The sequence below is a fragment of the Ornithorhynchus anatinus genome, chromosome 5 (assembly GCF_004115215.2).
Source record: "Ornithorhynchus anatinus isolate Pmale09 chromosome 5, mOrnAna1.pri.v4, whole genome shotgun sequence".
Classification (NCBI taxonomy): domain Eukaryota; kingdom Metazoa; phylum Chordata; class Mammalia; order Monotremata; family Ornithorhynchidae; genus Ornithorhynchus; species Ornithorhynchus anatinus.
Window position 1 is genome coordinate 36,046,939 of NC_041732.1, and position 23,326 is coordinate 36,070,264.

Consider the following 23,326-nt stretch of genomic DNA (forward strand, 5'->3'; position numbering starts at 1 on the left):
GAAGGCAGTGGTTACTCTAGTGCTTTTTTGGCGGTGGTGGAAGAGTCTTGGAGCATGCTTTGGTATTTAGGTATTACTCCACATCTCCACAATACTTATGCACATAGCTTTCAATAGGTGGCTTCTAGGGAAGCAGCATGGAGTAGTGGATAAAGCACAGCCTTGGGGGTCAGAAGGTCATGTGTTCTACTCCTGGCTCGGCCACTTGTCTGCTGTGTGATTTGGGGCAAGTCATTTAACTTCTCTGTGCCTCAGTTACCTCATCTGTAAAATAGGGATTGAGACTGTGAACCCCTTGTGGGAAAGGGACTGTGTCCAACCTGATTTGCTTGTACCTACCCCAGCGCTTAGTACAGTTCCTGGCACATAGTAAGCATTTAAATACCATAAATGTTATTACCTGTAATTTATTTTAATGTCTGTCTCCCCGATTAGGCTATAAACTCCTTGTGGCCAGTAATTTTTTCTACCTACTGTATTTTATTCTTTCAATCATTCAGTGCAGTTCTCTGCATAGAGTATGTACTTAGTTACCATTGATTGATTGATTGATTGATTGGTTCAGTCTGAGAGTTTCACTGACCGTCTTCCACCTTAAAATGAGTTTAGTTTTCAGAAGTGATCGACCAGAGAGAGGGTTCAAGCTCTGTACTTCTTTCATCGTTAGCTAGTTGCCTGAAGATTGGTATGTGGTAAAGTATTTCTGTCTATTTAACCAGTATCGATGAGGTCAAAGGGATAGGGTGATAAAATTGCGGGTTATTTTAGTTTAAAACTTTTCCATCCCCTTCCCCAAGAAAAGAACTTAGGCTGTGGGCTATCTTGGTGGTTAACCACAAGGCTCAGGTAATCAAACTTTGCTTTCACAGCTTTAAACCTAAGTAGCAGAGGGGAAGGAGCCATAAAAGTTTGGAAGGTTGAAGACAGACTAAAGTGACCCAGGCTCCTTTTGTGGTTGTGGTGATCCATACTCTTTAATTCCAGTAATTCTCATGGCTCAGTGGAAGGAGCCCGGGCTTGGGAGTCAGAGGTCGTGGGTTCTAAACCTGGCTCTGCCACTTGTCAGCTGTTTGATACTTGGCGAGTCACTTCTATGTGCCTCGGTTACCTCATCGGTAAAATGGGGATTAAGACTGTGAGCCCTGTGTGGGACAATCTGATTACTGTGTATCTACTTCAGAGCTTAGAACAGTGCTTGGCACATAGCAAGCGCTTAACAAATATCATGATTCCAGTGCTTTGCACATAGTAAGCACTTAACAAATACCATAATTATTATTATTATTATAGTGGACAATGACATTATACATTTGATGCTATGGCTAATATCCTGGATGTATCTAAGACCTCCACTACATCTTTACACTTGATGATTCCCAATTCTACCTCTTCATCCCTGTCCTCTTTCCTTCTCTGCAATGTTGTATTATTTCCTGACTTCAGGATACCTTGACTTGGATGTTCCATTAACACCTCTAGTTTAATAAATTCAAAATGGAACTCCTCATTTTCCCACCCAAACCCTGTCCTCCCCGTGCCTTTCCTATTACTGTAGACAATATCACCATCTTCCCAGACACGCAACCCCGTAACCTTGCCATCAACCTCAAATCCTTCTCTCATTCAATCCACATATTCAATCTATTACCAAATCCTGTCAGTTCTACCTTTATAGCATCATTAAAATCCTCCCCTTCCTATAGATCCGAACTGCTACTATCCTTATCCAAGAATTTATCCTTGTCCCGCCTTGACTGTTGCATCAACCTCTTCACTGACCACTGTACTTCCTTTCTCTCCCAAATCCAGTCTATACCTGACTCTGCTGCCCAGATTATTTTTTTCTGAAAGAAAGTTCTGTCCATGTCTCCCCACTTCTCAAGAACCTCTAGTGGTTGCCCATCCAGCCTCAAGAACCTCCAGTGGTTGTCCATCCACCCCCACATCAAACTGAATCTCCTTACTGTTGTCTTTAAAACACTCAATCAAGTCACCCTCTACTCCTTAATACCTTGCTGATTTCTTACTTCATCTCAGCCAGCACACTTCAACCCTCAAATGCCAACCTACTTACTGTACCCCCATCTCATCTGTCTTACCTCTGACCCCCCATCCATGTCCTCCCTCTGGTCTGAAACTATACCCCCATATGTGACAGACTTCGACTCTCCCCATCTTCAATACCTTACTGAAATCACAACTCCTTCCAAGAGGCTGTCCCCAACTAAGCCCTCATTCCCCCTACTCCTTCTCCATCAGTCAATCAAGAGTATTTATTGAGCATTTCCCATGTGCAGAGCACTAAGCTAAGCTCATAGAAGAGAACAATATGAACAGAATTGGTAGACATGTTCCCTACCCACAAGGAGTCAATGCATTTGGATCTGTACCCTTTAAGCACTTTATATTCATCCTACCATCAGGACCAGAGCACTCATATACATAACTGTAATTTATTTAGAAATTTGTCTCCCGCTACTGCCAGTAAGCTTCTTGTAGGCAGATAATATGTCTACCAACTAGGTTGTAATGTACTCCCACAAGTGCTTATACAGTGCCTTGCGTACAGTCAGCACTCAGTACATACCATTGATTGATTGTATTGGAAATTGCAAACTGATATTCCATACCTTCCATGATTTGGAATTGCACATACCTATTTAGTTTTCTGATTCCATGAAGTCCGCTGACTTCTTTCATGTTTTTAGCCTCACTGTCCCACCACCCTGCTGTCTGCACCTTCACAGAGCTTTTTAAATCAATTTTCCTTCAAATGTCTTCTCTTACTAATTTGTCAGTATCCCGAATATATCATCATCAATCATATTTATTGAGTGCTTACTCTGTGAGAGCATTGTACTAAGCGCTAGGGAGAGTACAGTATAACAGACACATTCCCTGCCCATGAGTTGACAGTCTAGAGTGGGGGGAGATAGACCTCAATACGAATAAATAAGTTACAGATTTGTACAATAAGTGCTGGGGGGATAGATCAAAGGGAACAGGTAGGCCAAAGCAGAAGGGAGTGGGAGATGATGAAAGGTGGGGTTAGTCAGGGAAAGCCTCATGGAGGAGATGTGCCTTCAGTAAGGCTTTGAAATGGGGGAGAGTAACTGTCAGATTTAAGACATGGGGAAGGCATTGCAGGCTAGTAGCAGAACATGGGCTAGGGATCGGTGGTGAGATAGGCAAGATCGAGGCATAGTGAGAAGGTTAATACTAGAGGAGTGAAATGTGCAGGCTGGGCTACGGAAGGAGAGACTTGAGATGAGGTAGGAGGGGGCAAGGTGGTGGAGTCCTTTAAAGCCAATGTTGAGGCACTGAGGTAGATACAAGATAATCAAGTCAAACACAGGTCCTGTCCCACATGGGGCTTGCAGTCTAAGAAGGAGGGAAAACAGGTATTTAAGTGAACAGATATTTAGTTCCCTATTTAAAGATGGGGAACCGAGGCCAAGTGAAATTAAGTAACTTGTCCAAGGTCACCTAGCAGGCAATTGCTGGCATCATCATCATCAGTGGTATTTATTGAGTGCTAAGTGTGCAGAGCACCATACAAAATGCTTCGGAGAGTCCGATATGACAAAGTTGACAGATTCTTCCCTGACCACAGTGAGTTTACGATCTCGAGGATCAACCCAGTAGTTACCTTTTGAACTTTATATATTCATTTTCAAGGAGGCAGTGTGACCTAGTGGAAAGAGCATAGGACTGGGAGATGAGACCTGAGTTTTTGTCCAGTGCTGCTATCAGCCTGCTGTGAGAGCATGGACAAGGCGGTAGAATGCCCAGAGTTTTGTCAGCTCTGTAATGGGGATAAGATAAATTGTGAACCTGGCAATTAAGGTGAGCATTTAGAAATGCCATAATTATTTCACCAACCTGCAGAACTTTTACATATAAGTTTATTAAGGTTTCACTGCTTTCAAATAATTTTTATGTCTGTCTACCATATTAAAGTTTTAGCTCTTCGTGGTCAGAAAAGATCTCTTCCACTGCTGTGGAACCTTCCCAAACCCTTAGCATCTTGCTCAATAAGGTCTCCAGTAACTTCCACAGCTGCTACTATTAACCCACGCTATACTGTAAGCTTGTTACAGATGGGGAAAGTCTGCTAATTCTGTTGTTTTGTGCTCTCCCAAGCTCTTAGTATAGTGCTCTACACATAGTAAGCACTCAATAAATTCCATTGAATGATTTATTGTTTTTCTTCAGTCAAATTATATTTGTGATCAGTTTTTGAAACAAAGTCTTTGGTTTTTTTTAAGCATTTCTTAGCTCAGTCCTTTAACAGCTTTAGAAGCTATCAAGCCTCGAGAGCTGTTTAAAGATATTTCTAATGAAGCCTCATATTTTTGCATCAAATACTATAGCCATTCATTCACAGTTCCCATTCATTCCTCACAGCGGGGGTTGCTGCTTGTTGATGCAGATCTGCGAAAGGCATCTATCTATGTTTCGGGATGAAGTGGGCATGGGGTTGCCAGTAAAGCAGAACTATAGACAATGCTTGAGAAATGCCCCTACCTGCTTACCTCTGCCCACAGGAAAATTTCCCTGTGGGTATTTCTGACAATCCTATAACAAGACTTAGGGTCTTTTTTAGAGACATCTTGATCCTGACTACTGTTACTCTAATTAAGACTGTGAGCCCCACATATGACAACCACCTGATTACCTCGTATCTTCCCCCACCTCTTAGGACAGTACTTGGAACATAGTAAGCAATAAACAAATGTCATCATTATTATTTGTAGAAGAGGCTAGTTGGTCCAGCCTTAGGTCTTACTTCCTCTACTTGAGGCTAACTTGTAGGGCTTCTGAGGAATACAGAGAGTGATTATTATCCAAGGGAAAGTAAAAATGGTATTCATTAAACAGAGATAGCATGCTGCAGTCTGCCTTCTTTGATTTCAAAATACACTTTAATCTTGTTGCTAGGATGAAGTTGCAAAAGGCATCTTAACCCTAATTAATCATCTGCCAGTAAACGAAATATGGCTCTACTTTTTAATTATCCATATTTAAATTACTTCTTCAGGCAGTGTTCTAGCCTGAAGACACTTAATCTACTGAAGAAATAGATCCATAGCCCTATGCAAAGGCAGGGTGAAGCTTCTCCCCAAATAGAACCCAACATTCTGTGAGAGTCATTGACAGAGAATACTTAAACTTGATGGCCCAGAGAGAGGGGCAACAGAAAGGGCAAGGGAAATCCTCATTCAGGGATCCACAGGCTTTAGAAAACTAGTAATTGTGCAGGAACTGGTTGGTAGGAGATTTGGAGTCTAGTCCCATATCAGCCACTAGTCTGTTGTGTACTCTTAGGTGCCACTTACCCTCTCTGCACCTCAGGTTTGGCATCTGTAAAATGGAAATAAAATACTCCTCTCTCTACCTCTTAGACTGTGAGCCCTTTGTGGAACAGAGACCACAAGATATGGTTATCTTTCATCTTATCCATCACCTCAAGCTTAGTAATGAATTAATAAAGGCAATTATTTATTATTATTATTATGGTATTTATGTCAACTTGGAACTTGGATTATGTGAATATGGAAACGAGGACTAAATTTTGTTCATTAGCAGGAAGAGGGAGTTTTCTGTCTTCTACCCCAGGTATCAGAAGGGTTGATTTCACAGGACATGTTCTAGGAGGGGGAGATAAAGTGGGTCCTTGGTTGCAATTGTAGATGTGACCGTATGTGTGGAGGTCTCTGGTTCTCTGTGCCTTCTGATTCTTGGAGAATTTAATATCCATGTGGATGTTCCAGATGACCTTTTCACTGCCCACTGTCTCTCTCACCTCAAAACTCCACCAATATTCTCACCCCTCACCAACTTGGACACACAACCTTCAACACCACAATCTCTAAAATCCCTCTATCAGACCACAATCTCCTGTCCTGTCTTCTTTCTCACATCTACCTCCCTGCAAATCAGTCCTTTTCCCCAACAGAAACCTCAATTCTTTTGACCCCCTCCGATTTTCTCCATTTGGTCTCCATTCATTCATTCAATCAAATTTATTGAGTGCTTACTGTGTGCAGAGCACTATACTAAGCACTTGGTAGAGTACAGTATAACAATGAACTGACACATTCCCTATCCACAGTGAGTTTTTTGTCTAAATGGGGGAGACAAACATTAATATAAATTACAGATATGTTACATAAGTGCTGTGGGACTGGGAAGGAGGGCTAAAAAAGGGGAGCAAGTCAGGGCAATACAGAAGGGAGTGGGAAAAGAGGAAAGGGAGTGCTCAGTCATGGAAGGCCACATGGAGGAGATGTATCTTCAATAAAGCTTTGAAAGGGGAGTAATTGGAGTGCTTACTGTGTACAGAGCACTGTACTAAGCTCTTGGAAAGTACAATTCAGCAACAAATAGAGACAATCCCTGCCCAACAACGGGCTCACAGTCTAGAAGGGGAGAGACAGACATCAAAATAAGTAAATGGGCATCAGTAGCATCAATATAAATACATAGAAATATAGATTATAGACACATCACTAATAAAATAAATATATGTACATATATACAGAAATGCTGTGGGGCAGGGAGAGGGTAGAGCAGAGGAGGTGAGTCGGGGCAATGGGGAGGGGAGGAGGAGCAGAGGAAAAGGGGGGCTTAGTCTGGGAAGGCCTTCTGGAGGAGGTGAGCTTTCAGGAGGGCTTTGAAGGGGGAATGGGTGCTAGTTTGGCAGATTTGAGGAGGGAGGGCATTCCAGGCAAGAGGTAAGACGTGGGCCAGGGGTCGACGGTGGGACAAGTGAGAACGAGGCACAGTGAGAACGCTAGCACCAGAGGAGTGGAGTGTGCGGGCTGGGCTGTAGAAGGCAAGAAGGGAGGTAAAGAAGGAGGATTAAGGTGATGAAGAGCTTTGAAGTCAGTGGTGAGGAGTTTTTGCTGGGTACTGAGGTTGTTAGGCAACCACTGCGGGTTTTTGAGGAGGGGAGTGACATGCCCAGAGCATTTCTGTAGAAAGATATTCCGGGCAGCAGAGTGAAGTATAGACTGAAGTGGGGAGAGACAGGAAGTAGGGACATCTGAAAGGATGCTGATGCAGTAATTCAGTCGTGATATGATGAGTGATTGTACTAACAAGATAGTGGTAGAGAAGCAGCATGGCCTAGTGGGTAGAGCATGGGCCTGAAAGTTGGAAGGACCTGGATTATAATAATAATAATGTTGGTATTTGTTAAGCGCTTACTATGTGCCGAGCACTGTTCTAAGCGCTGGGGTAGACAGAGGGGAATCAGGTTGTCCCACGTGGGGCTCACAGTCTTAATCCCCATTTTACAGATGAGGGAACTGAGGCACCGAGAAGTTAAGTGACTTGCCCAAAGTCACACAGCTGGCAAGTGGCAGAGCTGGGGTTTGAACCCATGACCTCTGACTCCAAAGCCCGTGCTCTTTCCAGTGAGCCACGCTGCTTCAAATACAAGCTCCACCTCTTTTCTGTTGTGTGACCATGGGCAAATCTTTTCACTTCTGTGTGCCTCAGTCTTATCTGTAAAATGAGGATTGAGACTGTTACCCCCTCATGGGACAGGGATTGTGTCCAACTCAATTTGCTTGTATCCACCCCAACGCTTAGTACAGTGCCTGGCACATAGTAAGCACTTAACAAATACAATTATTACATTTACATATATATATACATATACATATGTATATGCATATACATATCCTGATTCTTTGCCATTTCCTGTGTCTGTAGTTTATTTTTACTTTTACCTCTCCATCTAGTTTGTAAGCTCTTGGTAGATAAGAATCGTGTCAATCAACTCTATTGTACTCTCCCAAGCTCTTAATATGGTGCTCTGCACACCAAAAACACTCAATACCTTTTGTCATTGATAGATTGGGAAGTCTAATAGGGTGAAGAGCTTTTTCCATGCCTTAACCAAGGTAGTGCCAGCAGAGGAATCACCTCCCTGAAAGAACAAAACAATTAAAGAACTCAAAGCTTGTGATGAGTCGGTAAATATTTCAGCATTATTTCCTGATTTCTCCCTGAGTGCCCATCACCAGGTGTATTTGAGAACTTGTTGGCAACATTACCAAAGACATGATGCTATTGATGGGCTTTGTGCAAGTGTGATAATGAGCTGTAGATAAAAGGCTTGGAAGGCAGCGGTTAGAAGGCAGTGGGCTTGGTTGGTGCAGTAATGAATGTTAAATACCATTCCAGAATTTTTGATTTTCACAAAACAGAAATGATAATCTTAGACAAGACAGCAGCCCTTTTATTAAAGCCCCCATGAAATACTTTATTCTCTAACAAAATCCCCGTTTTTTTTTTTATTCTCCATCTATTTTTCTCTTTACATTTCTCCTCGTCTATTGAACAGTGAAGCTTATACCTTAAATTAGTTTAAAAATACTCTAACTTATGGTCTCCCAAAAGGATTAGACCTGCTAAGAGTAACTAGCATTTTCTGTCTGATAAATAAGGGGATTACAGCAATAACTGCTGTCAGCATTTTTCTCATTTAAACAAATAAAGCTGACAAATGATGAAGTTCTGTGCTGCTCTGTTATGTTTAGTACATGCAGAGCAATTATTCATATGCTGCCAACATTAGTCTATCTGCAGCTAAACCATCCAACAGCAGAGAAAATCTTATTAGCATATCAGTATCATAGTCATAATTCTATATTCTGTAAGGTTCTACTCTGCAACAAAAGATGATAATAATTTGTACAATAAGTTAAAGGGCTGGACTTTCTGGGTTTATTAGAGTTAGCCAAGTTACCAGGTACAATGCTACTCTAATTTAGGATATGCCATCTTTTATTTGCTTGGATTCTTGATTTCCGGTACCTTTTTCTGTGAATACTTTTGCTGCCATATCTGGGGACTTAGAAGTGGATGCTTTTCTCTGTAGCACAGTTGAATGAACTTCAGTGGAGAGAGGTGGCAGCCTTTCTTTCTGCTTTGCATTGGTGTGTGCTCATGTGGGTTTATTTTTGAGAGAACAGGGGAGGGATGGAAGGAATTATGAAAGGAGGGAGGAAAGAAGGAGAGAGAGAGAGAGCAAGTAAGAGAGAAAGCAAGCACAGAACAAAAATGCCCTTTGTTTAATCTTCACAAGTATTCAGAAATAAATATTTTAGGGTGAGAGAAACAAGACTAGAAATTTTTTTAGCTAAATATTTCTGAGGTTGTCATAGAGATAGGATGTTTTTCTTAGATTTACTTAAGGAAAACGGTGAGTGATCAACAGCAATATTCTTTAAAGTGACCCCACACTCCATCCCTATCCTTCTTGAAAAGTCTGCCTCTTCCCCATCTTCTTGCACTAAACCCTGTCAGCTCACTTCCACCCAAACTGTCAAAACCATCTTGCACTGGTCCATCTCACTGCCGACCCCTTGCCCACGTCCTGCCTCTGGCCTGGCCTGGCCTGGAATACCCTCCCTCCTCAAATCTGGCAGACAATTATTCTCCCCCCCTTCAAAGCATTATTGAGGGCACATCTCCTCCAAGAGGCCTTCCCTAAACCCCCACTTCCTCTTCTCCCACTCCCTTCTGCATTGTTCTGACTTGCTCCCTTTGTTCATCCCCCCCGCCCCAGTTCCACAGCACCTATGTACATACCTATAATTCATTTATTCATATTAATATCTGTCTCTCCCCTCTAGACTGTAAGCTCGTTGTGGGCAGGGAATGTGTTTGTTTATTGTTTTATTGTAATCTCCCAAGTGCTTTGTACAGTACTCTGCACACAGTGAGCACTCAGTAAATGTGATTGAATGGATAAATGAATTCCTCTTCTCCAACCCAATCAGGCCCCAACCAGATACAACCTGTGGAACCCTGGATTCAATCTAGTGAAAGCTTCCCATCATCCTTAACCTGTTTCTGACTCATTCACTGCTGCTTCTTGTCATTGCTGAAACCTGGCACTCCCCAGTTGATATTGTCTTCCCAGCTGCTCTCTACCAAAGGGAGCACCGCTTCTTCTATTCTACAAGACTTACTGGCAAAGAGGGAGGAGTTGATTCCCTTCTAGTTCCTCAGTGCCACTTTCACATCATTCTCCCTCTGTTTCCTTCTTTTGAAGCTCACATCCATCTCCTTTACCACCCACCCCACCTTCTAATCATCCACCCCACCTTCTCCCCAGGCCCCACCTCCAACTTTGTGAACCATTTTCATCCATTTATCATATTCCTTATCTCTATTTCCATTTGCAAATTGATCCCTGGGGATTTTGAAATCTTTGTGGATGTTTCCAACAATCCTTCTGTTATCACTTCCTCTCATTCCTTAACTCCACCACCTCCTGATCCATCTCACCCTACCAACGTGGACACATACTTGATCTAATCATCTCTACTCAACAACTCTGAAATTCCTCTATCTGATCACAACCTCCTCACGTGCCTTCTCTCCCATACTTGCCCTACCCACGAGTATTTCCTATACCCCCACAGAGGATCTTCTGATTTTTTGACCCCTTCCATTTCCTAAAGCCGTAACTCCTAACTATAGGGGTCCCACAAGGCTTAGTTCTGGATCCCATTCTATTCTCCATCTACACCCTCCCAATGAATCAATCAATCAATTGAATCTATTGAGCACTTGGTGCAGAGCACTGTACTAACTGTTTGGAAGTGCATAATATAGTGGAAGGTGGTAAATTTGTGAAAGCAGTGGGGAAGAAGCCATTTAGTAAGTGGGGAATAAATACAACTGATGATGATGATGAGTATTCCTACTGAGTTTACCTAAAAGTCAAAATTAACTGAGCTGTTTAGTTCTCTAGCAAGCTAGAACCCATATTAAGAAACACCGAATTCTGATTTTCAGTGTTTAATAGTAGTTAGGACTTCATGGTAGGCCCTTTCTACACTATTCATTGGAAGAACAAATTAATTTCCCATTGCCTTGCAGAGTGTAATAATAATGATGATCATGGTAATAAGCACTTACTCTGTGCCTAGAACTGTGCCTAGAACTACTTCATCATGAAAATTAACACAGTCAGGTCTGAGCTCCCCAAAGTCACCCCTCCCCCTTCTGCCTCCCCTCCCTCAACCCTCTCCCCTACTTTCCCATCTTTCCCTGCAGTATCCTCAGAAGAGATCTCCTCCCTCCTTGCAAGTGCCACCCCCTCCACCTGAGCCTCGGACCCCATTCCCTCTCACCTTATTAAAACCATTGCCCCTGCCCTCCTCCCTTCCTTAACTTCTGTCTTTAAGCACTAACTCTCCAATGGCTTCTTCCCCTCTGCCTTCAAACATGCCCATGTTTCCCCCATCCAAAATAAAACCCTCTCTTGACCCCACTTCCCCTTCGTTATCGCCCTATCTCCCTACTACCCTTCCTTTCCAAGCTCCTAGAACGAGTTGTCTACACTCACTGCCTAGAATTCCTGAACACCCATTCTCTCCTGGACCCCCTCCAATCTGGCTTCCATCCCCTTCACTCTACCGAGACTGCTCTCTCTAAGGTCACCCATGACCTCCTTCTTGCCAAATCCAATGGCTCCTACTCTATCCTAATCCTCAATGACCTCTCAGCTGCCTTTGACACTGTAGACCATCCCCTTCTCCTCCACACCTTATCTCACCTTGGCTTCACGGACTCCGTCCTCTCCTGGTTCTCTTCTTATCTTTCTGGCCGTTCATTCTCGATCTCCTTCGCAGGCTCCCCCTCCCTCTCCCATCCTCTAACTGTAGGAGTTCCTCAAGGGTCAGTTGTTGGCCTTCTTCTGTTGTCCATCTACACTCACTCCCTTGGTGAACTCATTCGCTCCCACAGCTTCAACTATCATCTCTATGCAGATGACACACAAATCTATATCTCCGCCCCGTCCTCTCCCCCTCCCTTCAGGCTCGTATCTCCTCCTGCCTCCAAGACATCTCTACCTGGATGTCTGCCCACCACCTAAAACTCAACCTGTCCAAAACTGAGCTCCTTATCTTCCCTCCCAAGCCCTGTCCTCTTCCTGACTTTCCTATCACTGTGGATGGTACGACCATCCTTCCCGTCTCTCAAGCCCGCAACCTTGATGTCATGCTTGACTCAGCTCTCTCATTCGCCCCACACATCCAATCTGTCACCAAGTCCTTCCGGTCTCACTTTTATAATATCGCCAAGATCCGCCCTTCCCTCTCCACCCAAACAGCCATCTTACTGGTACAGAGTCTCATAATATCCTGGCTGGATTATTGTGTCAGCCTTCTCTCTGATCTCCCTTCCTCCTGTCTCTCCCCGCTCCAGTCTATTCTTAATTTCACTGGCCAGCTCATCTTCCTGCAGAAACACTCTGGGCATGTCACTCCCCTTCTTAAAAACCTCCAGTGGTTGCCTATCAACCTCCGCACAAAACAAAAACTTCTTACACTAGGCTTCAGGGCTTTCCATCACCTTGTCCTCTCCTACCTGTCCTCCCTTCTCTCTTTCTACTGCCCAACCCTTAGGCTCTGCTCCTCTGCCGCCCACCTCCTCACATCTGCCATTCTCGCCTATCCCACCGTCAACCCCTGGCCCATGTCCTCCCACTGTCCTGGAATGCCCTCCCTCCTCACCTCCACCAAACTAACTCTCTTCCCCTCTTCAAAACCCTACTGAGAGCTCACCTCCTCCAAGAGGCATCCTCAGACTGAGCTTCCCCTTTTCCTTCTGCTCCCTCTGCTGCCTCTCTGCCCCCCACTTCACCTCCCCTCAGCTAAGCTCTCTTTCCCCCCTTTTCCCTCTGCTCCTCCCCCTCTTCCTTCCCCTCCCCTCAGCACTGTACTCATCTGCTCATTTGTATATTTTTAATACCCTATTTATTTTGTTAATGGGATGTTCATCCCCTTGATTCTATTTATTGCTATGGTTTTTGTCTGTCTCCCCCGATTAGACTGTAAGCCCGTCAATGGGCAAGGATTGTCTCCATCTCTTGCCGAATTGTACATTCCAAGTGCTTAGTACAGTGGTCTGCACATAGTAAGCGCTCAATAAATACTATTGAATGAATGAATGAATGGAAGATAATCAGGTTAGATTCTCTCTCTGTTCCTCATCAGGCTCAGTCTAAGGAGAAGGGAGAGTTTTTAATATTGTCTGAGTTTAAGCAAAAACCAATAGAGGAAATTCAGGTTTTGAAATCCCTTTCTGTTTATTATAAACCTCAAATGCAAGAAGTATTTTGATATTCAACTTCCATCCATTTACATACAAACCAGATAAACTTAGGATCTTGAGAATATGCAGGATTGAAAGGAAATGACTAAAATAAATATGTTCTGTTTTCAAATGAGTATTCCTGACCAGTTCACTTCCCAATTACTCTACTGCTTCCTAATTCCAAGTGGCATATTGCCAGTTCTGTTTCCATATGTACAGAACACTGTTCCAGTGCTCTACACATAGTAAATGCTCAATAAATATAATTGATTGAATAAAAGAAATACCGTAAAGAGGCAATTGCTTCTTATTTGCAATCTTAATAAAGCATTTCAGGTCTTCCTGTGCCATACATGGATAATGTTCCATGGATCCATATGAATCTGTTAGGGAAACCTGAAACTTACTGGGGAAACAATCTGCTCTACTGCTTATACCCCAGTATCTTACAGGCCCAAAGTGTCATAAAGGAATCCTTATTTCTTGGCCAAAGAAGTTCCTGTCTTTAAAAGGAATAATCCCCCTCAAACTCTTTCCTTTATCAAGAAACAGTGGCAACTTTTTCTCTAGCTGCCCTCCACTGCAGCTTTAAATTAACCAATGATATTTATTCAGCTCTTACTACTTGTAGAGCACTGTGCTAAGCACTTGGGAGCGTGTAATATATCAGAAGTAGTGGACACATCCCCTGCTGCCCATAACGATCTTACAGTCTAGAAGGGATCTCCTTATGGGAGAGCTACAGCTCTATGTAAATGATAATAGTTCCTCTTTAAAATTTTTATATTCATTCCTTAATTCAGTTGAATTTATTGAGTACTTACTGTGTGCAGAGTACTGTACAAAGCGCTTGGAATGTACTATTCGGCAACAGATAGAGACAATTACTGCCCATTTACGGGTTCACAGTCTTAAAGGGGGAGATAGCAAAACAAAGCAATATTCATTCATTGATAATCTCTATCTTTCTCTCTTTCATGAGCTGGGTTTTTTTTTTTAACTATAACACAAAATGATTTTTTAACATTAGTCCCATTTTTTTTTGTGTGTGTGTCCAAGACAACAAATGAACTTATATTTCCAAATAAAGTTTGTTGCTAATCAGATGAGAAAACTGAGGCAGATGGAGGGTAATTGATTTGCTCAGTTACACCCAACAGGGCAGCGGCAGAGATGGTGTCCTGCCTTCCAGGCCTATGAACCATGACCAGAAAATCTCCATGTGGAACTAAAACTTGTTTTACAGTTCACTTAAAATATTGATTCCTTTAACCAGCATTCCCAAGAAATATTTTGGAGTTGTTGGTGATCTCTGACATTTATGGTCTTCAATTTAGTCCACAGTACACCAATCAATCAGTAAATAATTATTGAGCACTTATTATTTGCCAAACACTGTACTGAGCTTTTGGGAAAGTTTAAAACAGTGGAGTTGGATCCCTTCTCTCAAGGAGTTTATAATCTAACTGCCTGTCCTCTTGTCCTAGTTTTAGCCCACAATCTAGAAGATGTCTGATATTACAACAGCTGAGACCCAAAAAAGTCAGGTGTAGGCTTGTAAATGCTCAGCATCTCATCAGTGATCACAGAACTAGTGTTTTGTCATGTTTAATGGAAGTATAAAAGCCCAAACACTCTCACCCACACAAAGGGAAAACACAAAATCAGAGAGACAATTATTAAATTGCCCCAAAGCCCAGATTGGTTGGCAATTCTTTAAACTTGTATGTTCTGGCCTACTCAGCTGTTAGAATTTAATTAGCAGTAATATATTATTGTCACAGTAATTAAAGTGTTGCCTTGATTAAAAACAGAATTGTTTAATTAAAAAGAAAAGGTTTGGCTAACCTTAACTTTCTGCTTGAGTAAGACATCTGTGTCAGCTGATTTCCTGTATCTTCCCCTTTCAGGCCTGAAGGTTCGGGAGGTGTTCATCAATGTCACGAGGCAGCAGGTGGAGGATTTTCATGGGCCTGAGGATTACTGGTGCCAGTGTGTTGCATGGAGCCACCTGGGCACCTCCAAGAGCAGGAAAGCCTCCGTCCGCATAGCATGTAAGTGGTCTGATTTTTGCTGTTGCTTGGTCACAAACATTTGGTAGAAGTTAAATTCAGCTGAAGTGTGGAGACATCATGCTTTGCCCCAATTTTAGTGTCTTCTAGCAAGATGCTAATATGAGTGGGAGTGGGAAGAGGCTGCAGATTGGCTGTACATATACACTTAGTGGTGGTACATTTTAAGGTTTTATTTTCTCTGGAGTGCACTTAGCCCCTGTGCTTTGCTAAGAGATTATGCTTGGATTGGAGATTGCTGGTATCACAACAATGCCAAGCAAAGATGGCTAATTCCAGTTGAAAACCTGCTGGGATGTGTTCAACACTGCTGATGTTGGTCAAGGAGCATTTACAGGGAAAAATGAGCAGTGTCTCTTTATTGGGTTTTCGACAGAAGCAGCAAAAAGACATTAAAGGCATTAAGGATCTTTTATATCCCACTGTTAAATCTGCTCCCTGAATCTTAAAACATGGAAATGTGTTTTAAAACTGAATTAGCATGATGTAAGAGGAATGGGTGAGTGGAGGCAGCCAGAAAAAAGACAGAAAACCATTTTCCTGGAGGGTTTACAAATCCCCAAAATTTATGATAATATTTCTGCTTCAGCTTGTTTCCTGCATTGTTGTTTTTCTCATAAGCTTTCTGTTCTACAAGAGGTTTACTTCATAAGGAAATGACCATGGAGGCACCTCTGAATTCTCAGGAGGGTAAATAACCTTTTTCCTTGGCTATCAAAGGGCTGAGGATAAAATTTGTTTTAGATTTATTAAAATAGCATCTTTTCATTCATTCAATCATATTTATTGAGCACTTACTGTGTGCAGAACACTGTACTAAGCTCTTGGAAAGTACAGTTCAGCAACAGAGAGAGGCAATCCCTGCCCTTTTGAGAGTACAGTATCATAAAGAACACAAGATGAGAGATTTACTTGAGATGATGCATACAGCCGTTTTTAGCATGTCAGTAGGTCTGGTATTAATGAGTGGATAGCTATTTGTTACTTATTTCTGCAGCTAGGAAAATTTAATTTTGCTCCCAATGTACATATCTGCCTTCGTTTTTGTTAGTTGAACATAAATGACATTTATATTCTCCTTTAGCGTGGGTGGGGGTGGGGGTGAGCCAGTGATTGTCACGTGGAGCCTGGGAGATGGAGGGGAAGGAGGTTAGTTAAATAAAAACTATTAGCTGATGAGTTCCTTATTTATCAAACCTATCTGAGTTAATTTTTAATGTTTCTGGAAAGTGAAATTTGCACAGCCAATATGCTTTGGTTGGTCTGATCTAGAAACTTCACTCTCCATATTAGCTTCTTCAAATATGGTCACTCAGAGTCATTTCAGTTATTTGAAGGATGTCCTTTATGTTCAACTAACAAAAATGAAGGCAGATATGTACATTGGGAGCAAAATTAAATTTTCCTAACTGCAGAAATAAGTAACAAATAGCTATCCACTCATTAATAGCAGACCTACTGACATGCTAAAAACGGCTGTATGTATCAAGATATCAAGATGATATTTGTGTTTGTTGTAATTGGAATGGGAAAGAGGTAACAAGAGAATGAGAAAAATCTTAATCCCATGTAACTCCTACAAAATCAGTATAATAAAAAAGTGAATTTATCCTAATAACAAAAATAATAATGATAGTGGTATGTGTTGGTTGCTTACTTTGACCAAGTACTGTACTAACCACCGAAGGTATATAGCACTTAATCAGGTCAGACAGAGTCCCTGCCCCACATGGACCTTGAATCTCAGGGGGAGGGAGAATAGGTATTTAATCCTCCTATTACAGAAGAAGAAACTGAAGCACAGAGAAGTTAAATAACTTGCTCCAGGTAACACAGCAGGCAAGTGGCTAGGTCCATACTCTTCACACAAGGCCACATTGCTTCTCTTCCTACAAATTACCAACTAGTCATAGACATTGTAAGCTTTAGCATTTCCCACCTTTACTTATTACACATGCGCCAGAGGAAGTGGGTTATTTTTTTCTTTAAAAATGATTAGCAATTATAATCAAGATAATCCCTGTCAAAGTCATAGCCTTTCTATTGTTAGGTAATATTATTATTAATGCTAAAAAAATTGGTATTTTTTAAGGGCTATGTGTCAAGAAGTGTACTAAGTGCTGCTTAGTTATAAGATCAAGTTTGAGAGACTACTTGTCCTTCATGGGGCTCACAGTTTCAGCCCAAGCAGATGTCCAAGTAGCTACCAGAATGAATTTTTGAGAGCAAATGCATTCTGTCATCTTTGTTTTCATCAATGCTCTGTTTCCATAATATGCTAGGGAGATGCTGGGTATCCAGTTAACAGCCTGGGGTTGGGAAAAACCAAGACTGGATCTCAAAAGTGATTTTTTTTTAATACTTAAAAAAATTCCCAAAAGCAGAAAACTCCACAGTGTTTGGCATTTGACAGTCTCCTGGACCTCACTGCCACATGACTTTGTGGGTTTGTTTGGTTCCTTCAAGGCTAATTTAGAAAGGCACACTACTGCATCTGTTATTTTCTATGGTTGTTTTGTTTTCAAGTTGCAAAATACTCCATTTTTCATGATTGGTTATTTTTTGTTTTTAAACATTATGCAGTTGGCCCAGTCTTTTCACCATTCTCTTTCCTTTCTTCTTTTCAACTTCCTTGTGCAGTCCATGAAGACTCCTTTAGTCCCAGAGCCCTGTGGCCTGTGCCCAAACCTGCCCAATCTTTCCTCATATTTTATGGAACTAAGTAAGCATTCTATCCACCCCCTACGTGAGTTTTCCTGGAAAAGTATTAAACTGTGCTTAAAGAAAATCACTGAAAACAGCTGAATCCTAAATAAGAGGCTTAGAGAGTGGAATTCAAGTAGACTGGCTGTTGAAGTTGCACCTCAAAATGTCCTTTAGCAATGTAAGGAAAAAGTAACTCTTCACCATCCTCACTTAAGGCTTGGGAAATCCTTGCTACCACCATAATCACTCTAATCATATAGGTATATCTGATACAGCATCATGGGAATGCTAGTGGATCTTCTTAGGAGGTCAGTTTCACCTCTTTTTGAAAGCTAAAGGGACAGCTATAACCATGGCAAGTGAAGAATAATGAGCCCTGTGAACTTCAAATGTAGCTACCGCTCAGTGACTGAAGAAGCAATGTCTTGGGCTGACTTAGCTCCTGACTTCTCCTCCAAGTCACAGTTCACTGGAAGGGTGATCGCAGTATATGAGGGCTGAAGGTTATTTCAAAATTTCTCTCCTTTCCTACCCAGAAGCCCTAAGCAACCTGGAAGTAAACATGGGAGAGGATGAAAGAGGTATAAACAAAATAGTGGTTACCTGATTTCAACACTTGTTTCCAAAAGCTATTTGACCAACTCTGAGTTCAGTAGCATCGATGCACTTATCCTTTAAGCACCTGATAGTCCTCCCATTCTTAGGCCCAAAACACTTACATAGCCATAATTTATTTATTTGTATTAATGCCTGTCTCCCCCTCTAGAATATAAGCTCCTCATGGACAGGGAAAGTGTCTACGAATTGTGTTATACTCTCCCAACTGCTTAGTACAGCTCTCTGCACACAGTAAGCGCTCAGTAAATACCACTGATTGATTGATCACACGGAAAGGGATGGTGGCAAGCCCAATGGAAATAGTGATGTTTTTGAATTAAATGAATGGACTGCGCCTTGAAGCTCTTTTGGATTTGTCTTATGGCTTTGCTATTTCCTCTTTGGTTGAATGGCCAGCTAGTTTTTGCATTCCTTGAGGCCTAGTTTAACAAATTATAAACTATTTCAGAGTTTGTTACCAAGCCTTCAATAGATATAATGAGAAGACTCTTTGATTAATCTCAGACTACTTTTTGATCATGCTATTTAGAGGAATCCAAGGTGTCAACTATTAAATGGTATTTCACCCAAGATTGTATAATTATTTAGCAATATGATTTACAGTTAAAAAATTCTAGAAAGTAATAAAATCTGGATCTGGCTAAACTGAGTTCCTTTCAATAGACAAACATTGCTTTGTGTTACCTTGAAATGGGGCTTATTGGGCAGATTTTGACAGTTGATTTGAATACCAGTAGACTTGGGTAAATTAATGGGACGTTAAGGCTATTCCTTTTCAGTCTTCACAAATGACTATGATTTTTTTGTCAGCTGATTTGGTTTGAATGAGTAAATTATTTTTATTTCATTGCATTAACTGCCATAACATTGAATGAGCTGATAACTCCCTGGTGTTGCTGTGCAGCCAAGGACTATTATTTCGAATTGAATTTTTATTGATTTTTTTTCCCTGCGTGTTAAAATTACTTTTTTAACACAGCAGCATAAAAGGAGCATGAGAGATGAAGTGAATAAGGTCTGGGGTGAGATGGGGTAATTTGTTCCCCAGAATCTACCTAATGGGCCACATAACCCCAGTTTTTGTTTATTGGCAGCTTCAGGTGACAGTCATCCAGAGACAATTTATATGATTTGTGGGTTACCTGAGCCCCTTATCTCTCTCATTTTTACCGTTGCTTTAGTTATTGCCTTTTTAGATGCTTTGTTCATTTGGGGAACCTACCTAGGGATGGAATGAATGGGAAATGATGCTGACCATCAGTCAGTGTTGCTATTCACACATTGGTATTTATTCGGGGGCTACTGTTTGTAGATCACTGTACTGAGCACCTGGAAGGTACACTAGAGTAAGTAGACAATATCCCTGCCCTCAAGGGGCTTACTCCTTAGCATCTCTTAAATGCTTAAGGAGATGCAAACACACAAAATAAAATTTGGCATCAGCTATTGATTTCCCTTATCCACACTATCCCTCTCCTCCAATAATACCAATATTGAGGGCTTGGTTGTACTATGTGGCTCACAAGAGAGTCATCCATGTATATCAAATAAAAAGGGAAACTGCCTTGTGCTAAGCTTTTTCTGTTTTGAGAGTAGAACAAATATACACGTAGTGGAAACAGTGATAGCTTGGAAAGTGTTTCTACCATTTCTTTTTCCTTTAAATGGACTTAATAGGAGGAGCATATTTAGTCATCTTAATTGCTTATTCTCCCTCAATTCAGTCGAATGGTACAGTTTGGAGTAAATTAAATGAGTCATGTTTTTTTAAACAATTTTGACCTTCAACCCTGGGTAAAGGAAGGAGAACATAAATGGTCATTGATGCTGTTGTGCCTATCACTGTCTTCCATACCTCGCTTTCTCTTTTAATTCTGGGCTTCAGTGCTTACTCTGTACTAAATTTGCTACTGACTGAACTAGATGCAAGATAATCACAACAGACACAGTCTGTTCTTCCCCATATATGAAACTGACTTTAGTGTTTATCTTCTCTGGTAGATTTTAAGCTCTTTGAGGGCAGGGTTTGTGTCTACTAATTCTATTGTACTCTTCCAAGTTCTTATTAGAGTGCACTACCCAAGTAAAAGGGAGGCAGCATGGTCTAATGGATGGAGCACGGGACTAGGACTCAGAACCTAGGATTCAGGACTCAACATGTCTAAGACTGAGCTCCTTATCCTCCCTCCCAAACCCTGTCCTCTCCCTGACTTTCCCATCACTGTGGACAGCACTACCATCCTTCCTGTCTCACAAGCCCACCACCAAAACCTGCCAGTCTCACCTTCACATCGCCAAGATCCACCCTTTCCTCTCCATCCAAACCGCTACCTTGTTGGTACAATCCCTCATCATATCCTGACTGGATTACTGCATCAACCTCCTTTCTGATCTCCCATCCTCCTGTCTCTCCCCACCTCAGTCTATACTTCACTCTGCTGCCCAGGTTACCTTTCTACAGAAATGCTCTGGGCATGTAAATCCACTCCTCAAAAAATCTCCAGTAGTTGCCTATCAACCTTAGCATGAAGCAAAAACTCCTCACTATTGACTTCAAAGCTCTCCATCACCTTGCCCCTCCTACTTTACCTCCCTTCTTGCCTTCTACCGTCCAGCCCGCACACTCCACTCCTCTGGTGCTAACCTCCTCACTGTGCCTCATTCTAGCCTATCCTGCTGTCAACCTCTGGCCCACGTCCTACCTTCAGCCTGGAAGGCCCTCCCTCCTCACATCTGCCAAACTAGCTCTCTACCCCCTTCAAAGACCTCCTGAGAACTCACCTCCTCCAGGAGGCCTTCCCAGACTGAGGTCCCATTTTCCTTTCCTCGTCCTCCCCTCCCCATCACCCCTACTCCCTCCCTCTGCTCTATCCCCCTCTCCTCCCCACAGCACTTGTATATACTTGTACTTATTTATTATTCTATTTATTAATGATGTGTATATATCTATAATTCTGTTCATCTATTTTGATGGTACTGATGCCTTTCTACTTGTTTTGTTTTATTGTCTGTTTCCCCCTTCTAGACTGTGAACCCATTGTTGGGTAAGGATTCATTCATTCAATAGTATTTATTTAGCACTTTTTGTGTGCAGAGCAGTGTACTAAAAGCTTGGAATGTACAATTCAGCAACAGATAGAGACAATCCCTGCCCATTGACGGGCTTACAGTCTAATCGGGGGAGACCGACTGACAAAAAACAAGACAACTTAATCACAGTAAATAGAATCAAGGGGATGTACACCTCATTTACAAAATAAATAGGATAATAAAAATATATACAAATGAGCACAGTGCTGAGGGAAAGGGAGAGGGGGAGGAGCAGAGGGAAAGCAGGGAAATGGGGCTTAGTTGAGGGGAGGTGAAGGGGGGCAGAGAGGGAGCAGAGGGAGCAGAGAGAAAAGGGGAAGTTCAGTCTGGGAAGGTCTCTTGGAGGAGGTGAACTCTCAGTAGGGCTTTGAAGAGGGGAAGAGAGTTAGTTTGGCGGAGGTGAGGAGGGAGGGCATTCCAGGACCGCGGGAGGACGTGGCCCAGGGGTCCATGGCAGGATAGGTGAGAACAGGGGACAGTGAGGAGGTGGGCAGCAGAGGAGTGGAGTGGGCAGCAGAAAGAGAGAAGGGAGGAGAGGTAGGAGGGGGCAAGGTGATGGAGAGCCTTGAAGCCCAGAGTGAGAAGTTTTTGTTTCATGCGGAGGTTGATAGGCAACCACTGGAGGTTTTTGAGAAGGGGAGTGACACGCCCAGAGCGTTTCTGCAGGAAGATGATCTGGGCAGTGGAATGAAGAATAGACTGGAGCAAGGAGAGACAGAAGGAAGGGAGATCAGAGAGCAGGCTGACACAGTAATCCAGCGGGGATATTATGAGAGCTTGTACCAGTAAGATAGCCGTTTGGTTGGAGAGGAAAGGGCGGACCTTGGCGATATTGTAAAGGTGAGACCTGCAGGCATTGGTGACGGATTGGATGTGTGGGGTGAAAGAGAGAGCTGAGTCAATGGGAGAGTCGAGTCAAGGATGACACCAAGGGATTGTCTCTATCTGTTACCGAATTGTATTTTCCAAGCGCTTGGTACAGTTCTCTGCACACAGTAAGCACTCAATTAGTACGATTGAATGAATGAATGAAGAAGGACCTGGGTTATCCCGACTCCACCACGTTTCTGCTGTGTGACCTTGGGAAAGTCACTTAACTTTTCTGTGCCCCATTTACCTGAACTGTAAAATCGGGATTAAAACTTTGAGCCCAGTGAGACACATGGACTGTGTCCAACCTGAGTAGCATATATTTACCCTAAAGTTTAGTAAAGTGCCTGGGGCATATTAATTGTTTAGCAAATACCTTGAACAAAAGTACTCAGTAAGTACCAGTGATTTGAGCAAGTGACTTTTCCAAGAGCAGAACTATGGCAGAACTTGGACCAGATTCCTGATCTCCTAAATGAGTCTCTTGCTCTTTCCACTAATAATAATAATAATAATAATGGTATTTGTTAAGTGCTTACTATGTACCAAGCAGTGTTCTAAGCTCTGGGATAGATACAAGCTAATCAGGTTGTCCCACATGGTGCTCACAGTTCTTAATCCCCATTTTACAGATAAGGTGACTGAGGCACAGAGAAATTAAGTGACTTTTCCGAGGTCACACAGCACACAAGTGGCAAAGCTCAGATTAGAACCCACGTCCTCTGACTCCCAACCCCGTGCTCTTGCCACTAGGTCATGCTGTTGGCCTTGATGGGAATGAGTTTCATTGAAGTGATATTCCAGAACAAGGATAATCTTGAAAGTGTGGCTGAGGGAGCCAT

At 42.3% G+C, this 23,326-nt stretch overlaps 1 protein-coding gene across 2 annotated transcripts in view; it reads left to right on the plus strand.

Annotated features, from left to right (window-relative positions):
- The window catches only part of UNC5D (unc-5 netrin receptor D), a 532,332-nt gene that overhangs the window by 301,930 nt on the left and 207,076 nt on the right, over nt 1–23,326 (plus strand). For both annotated transcript variants that reach the window (XM_029066199.2, XM_029066200.2), the window contains exon 3: nt 15,039–15,182. In XM_029066199.2, the coding sequence (XP_028922032.1) occupies nt 15,039–15,182 (144 nt within the window). The remainder of the gene's footprint in view (nt 1–15,038; nt 15,183–23,326) is intronic.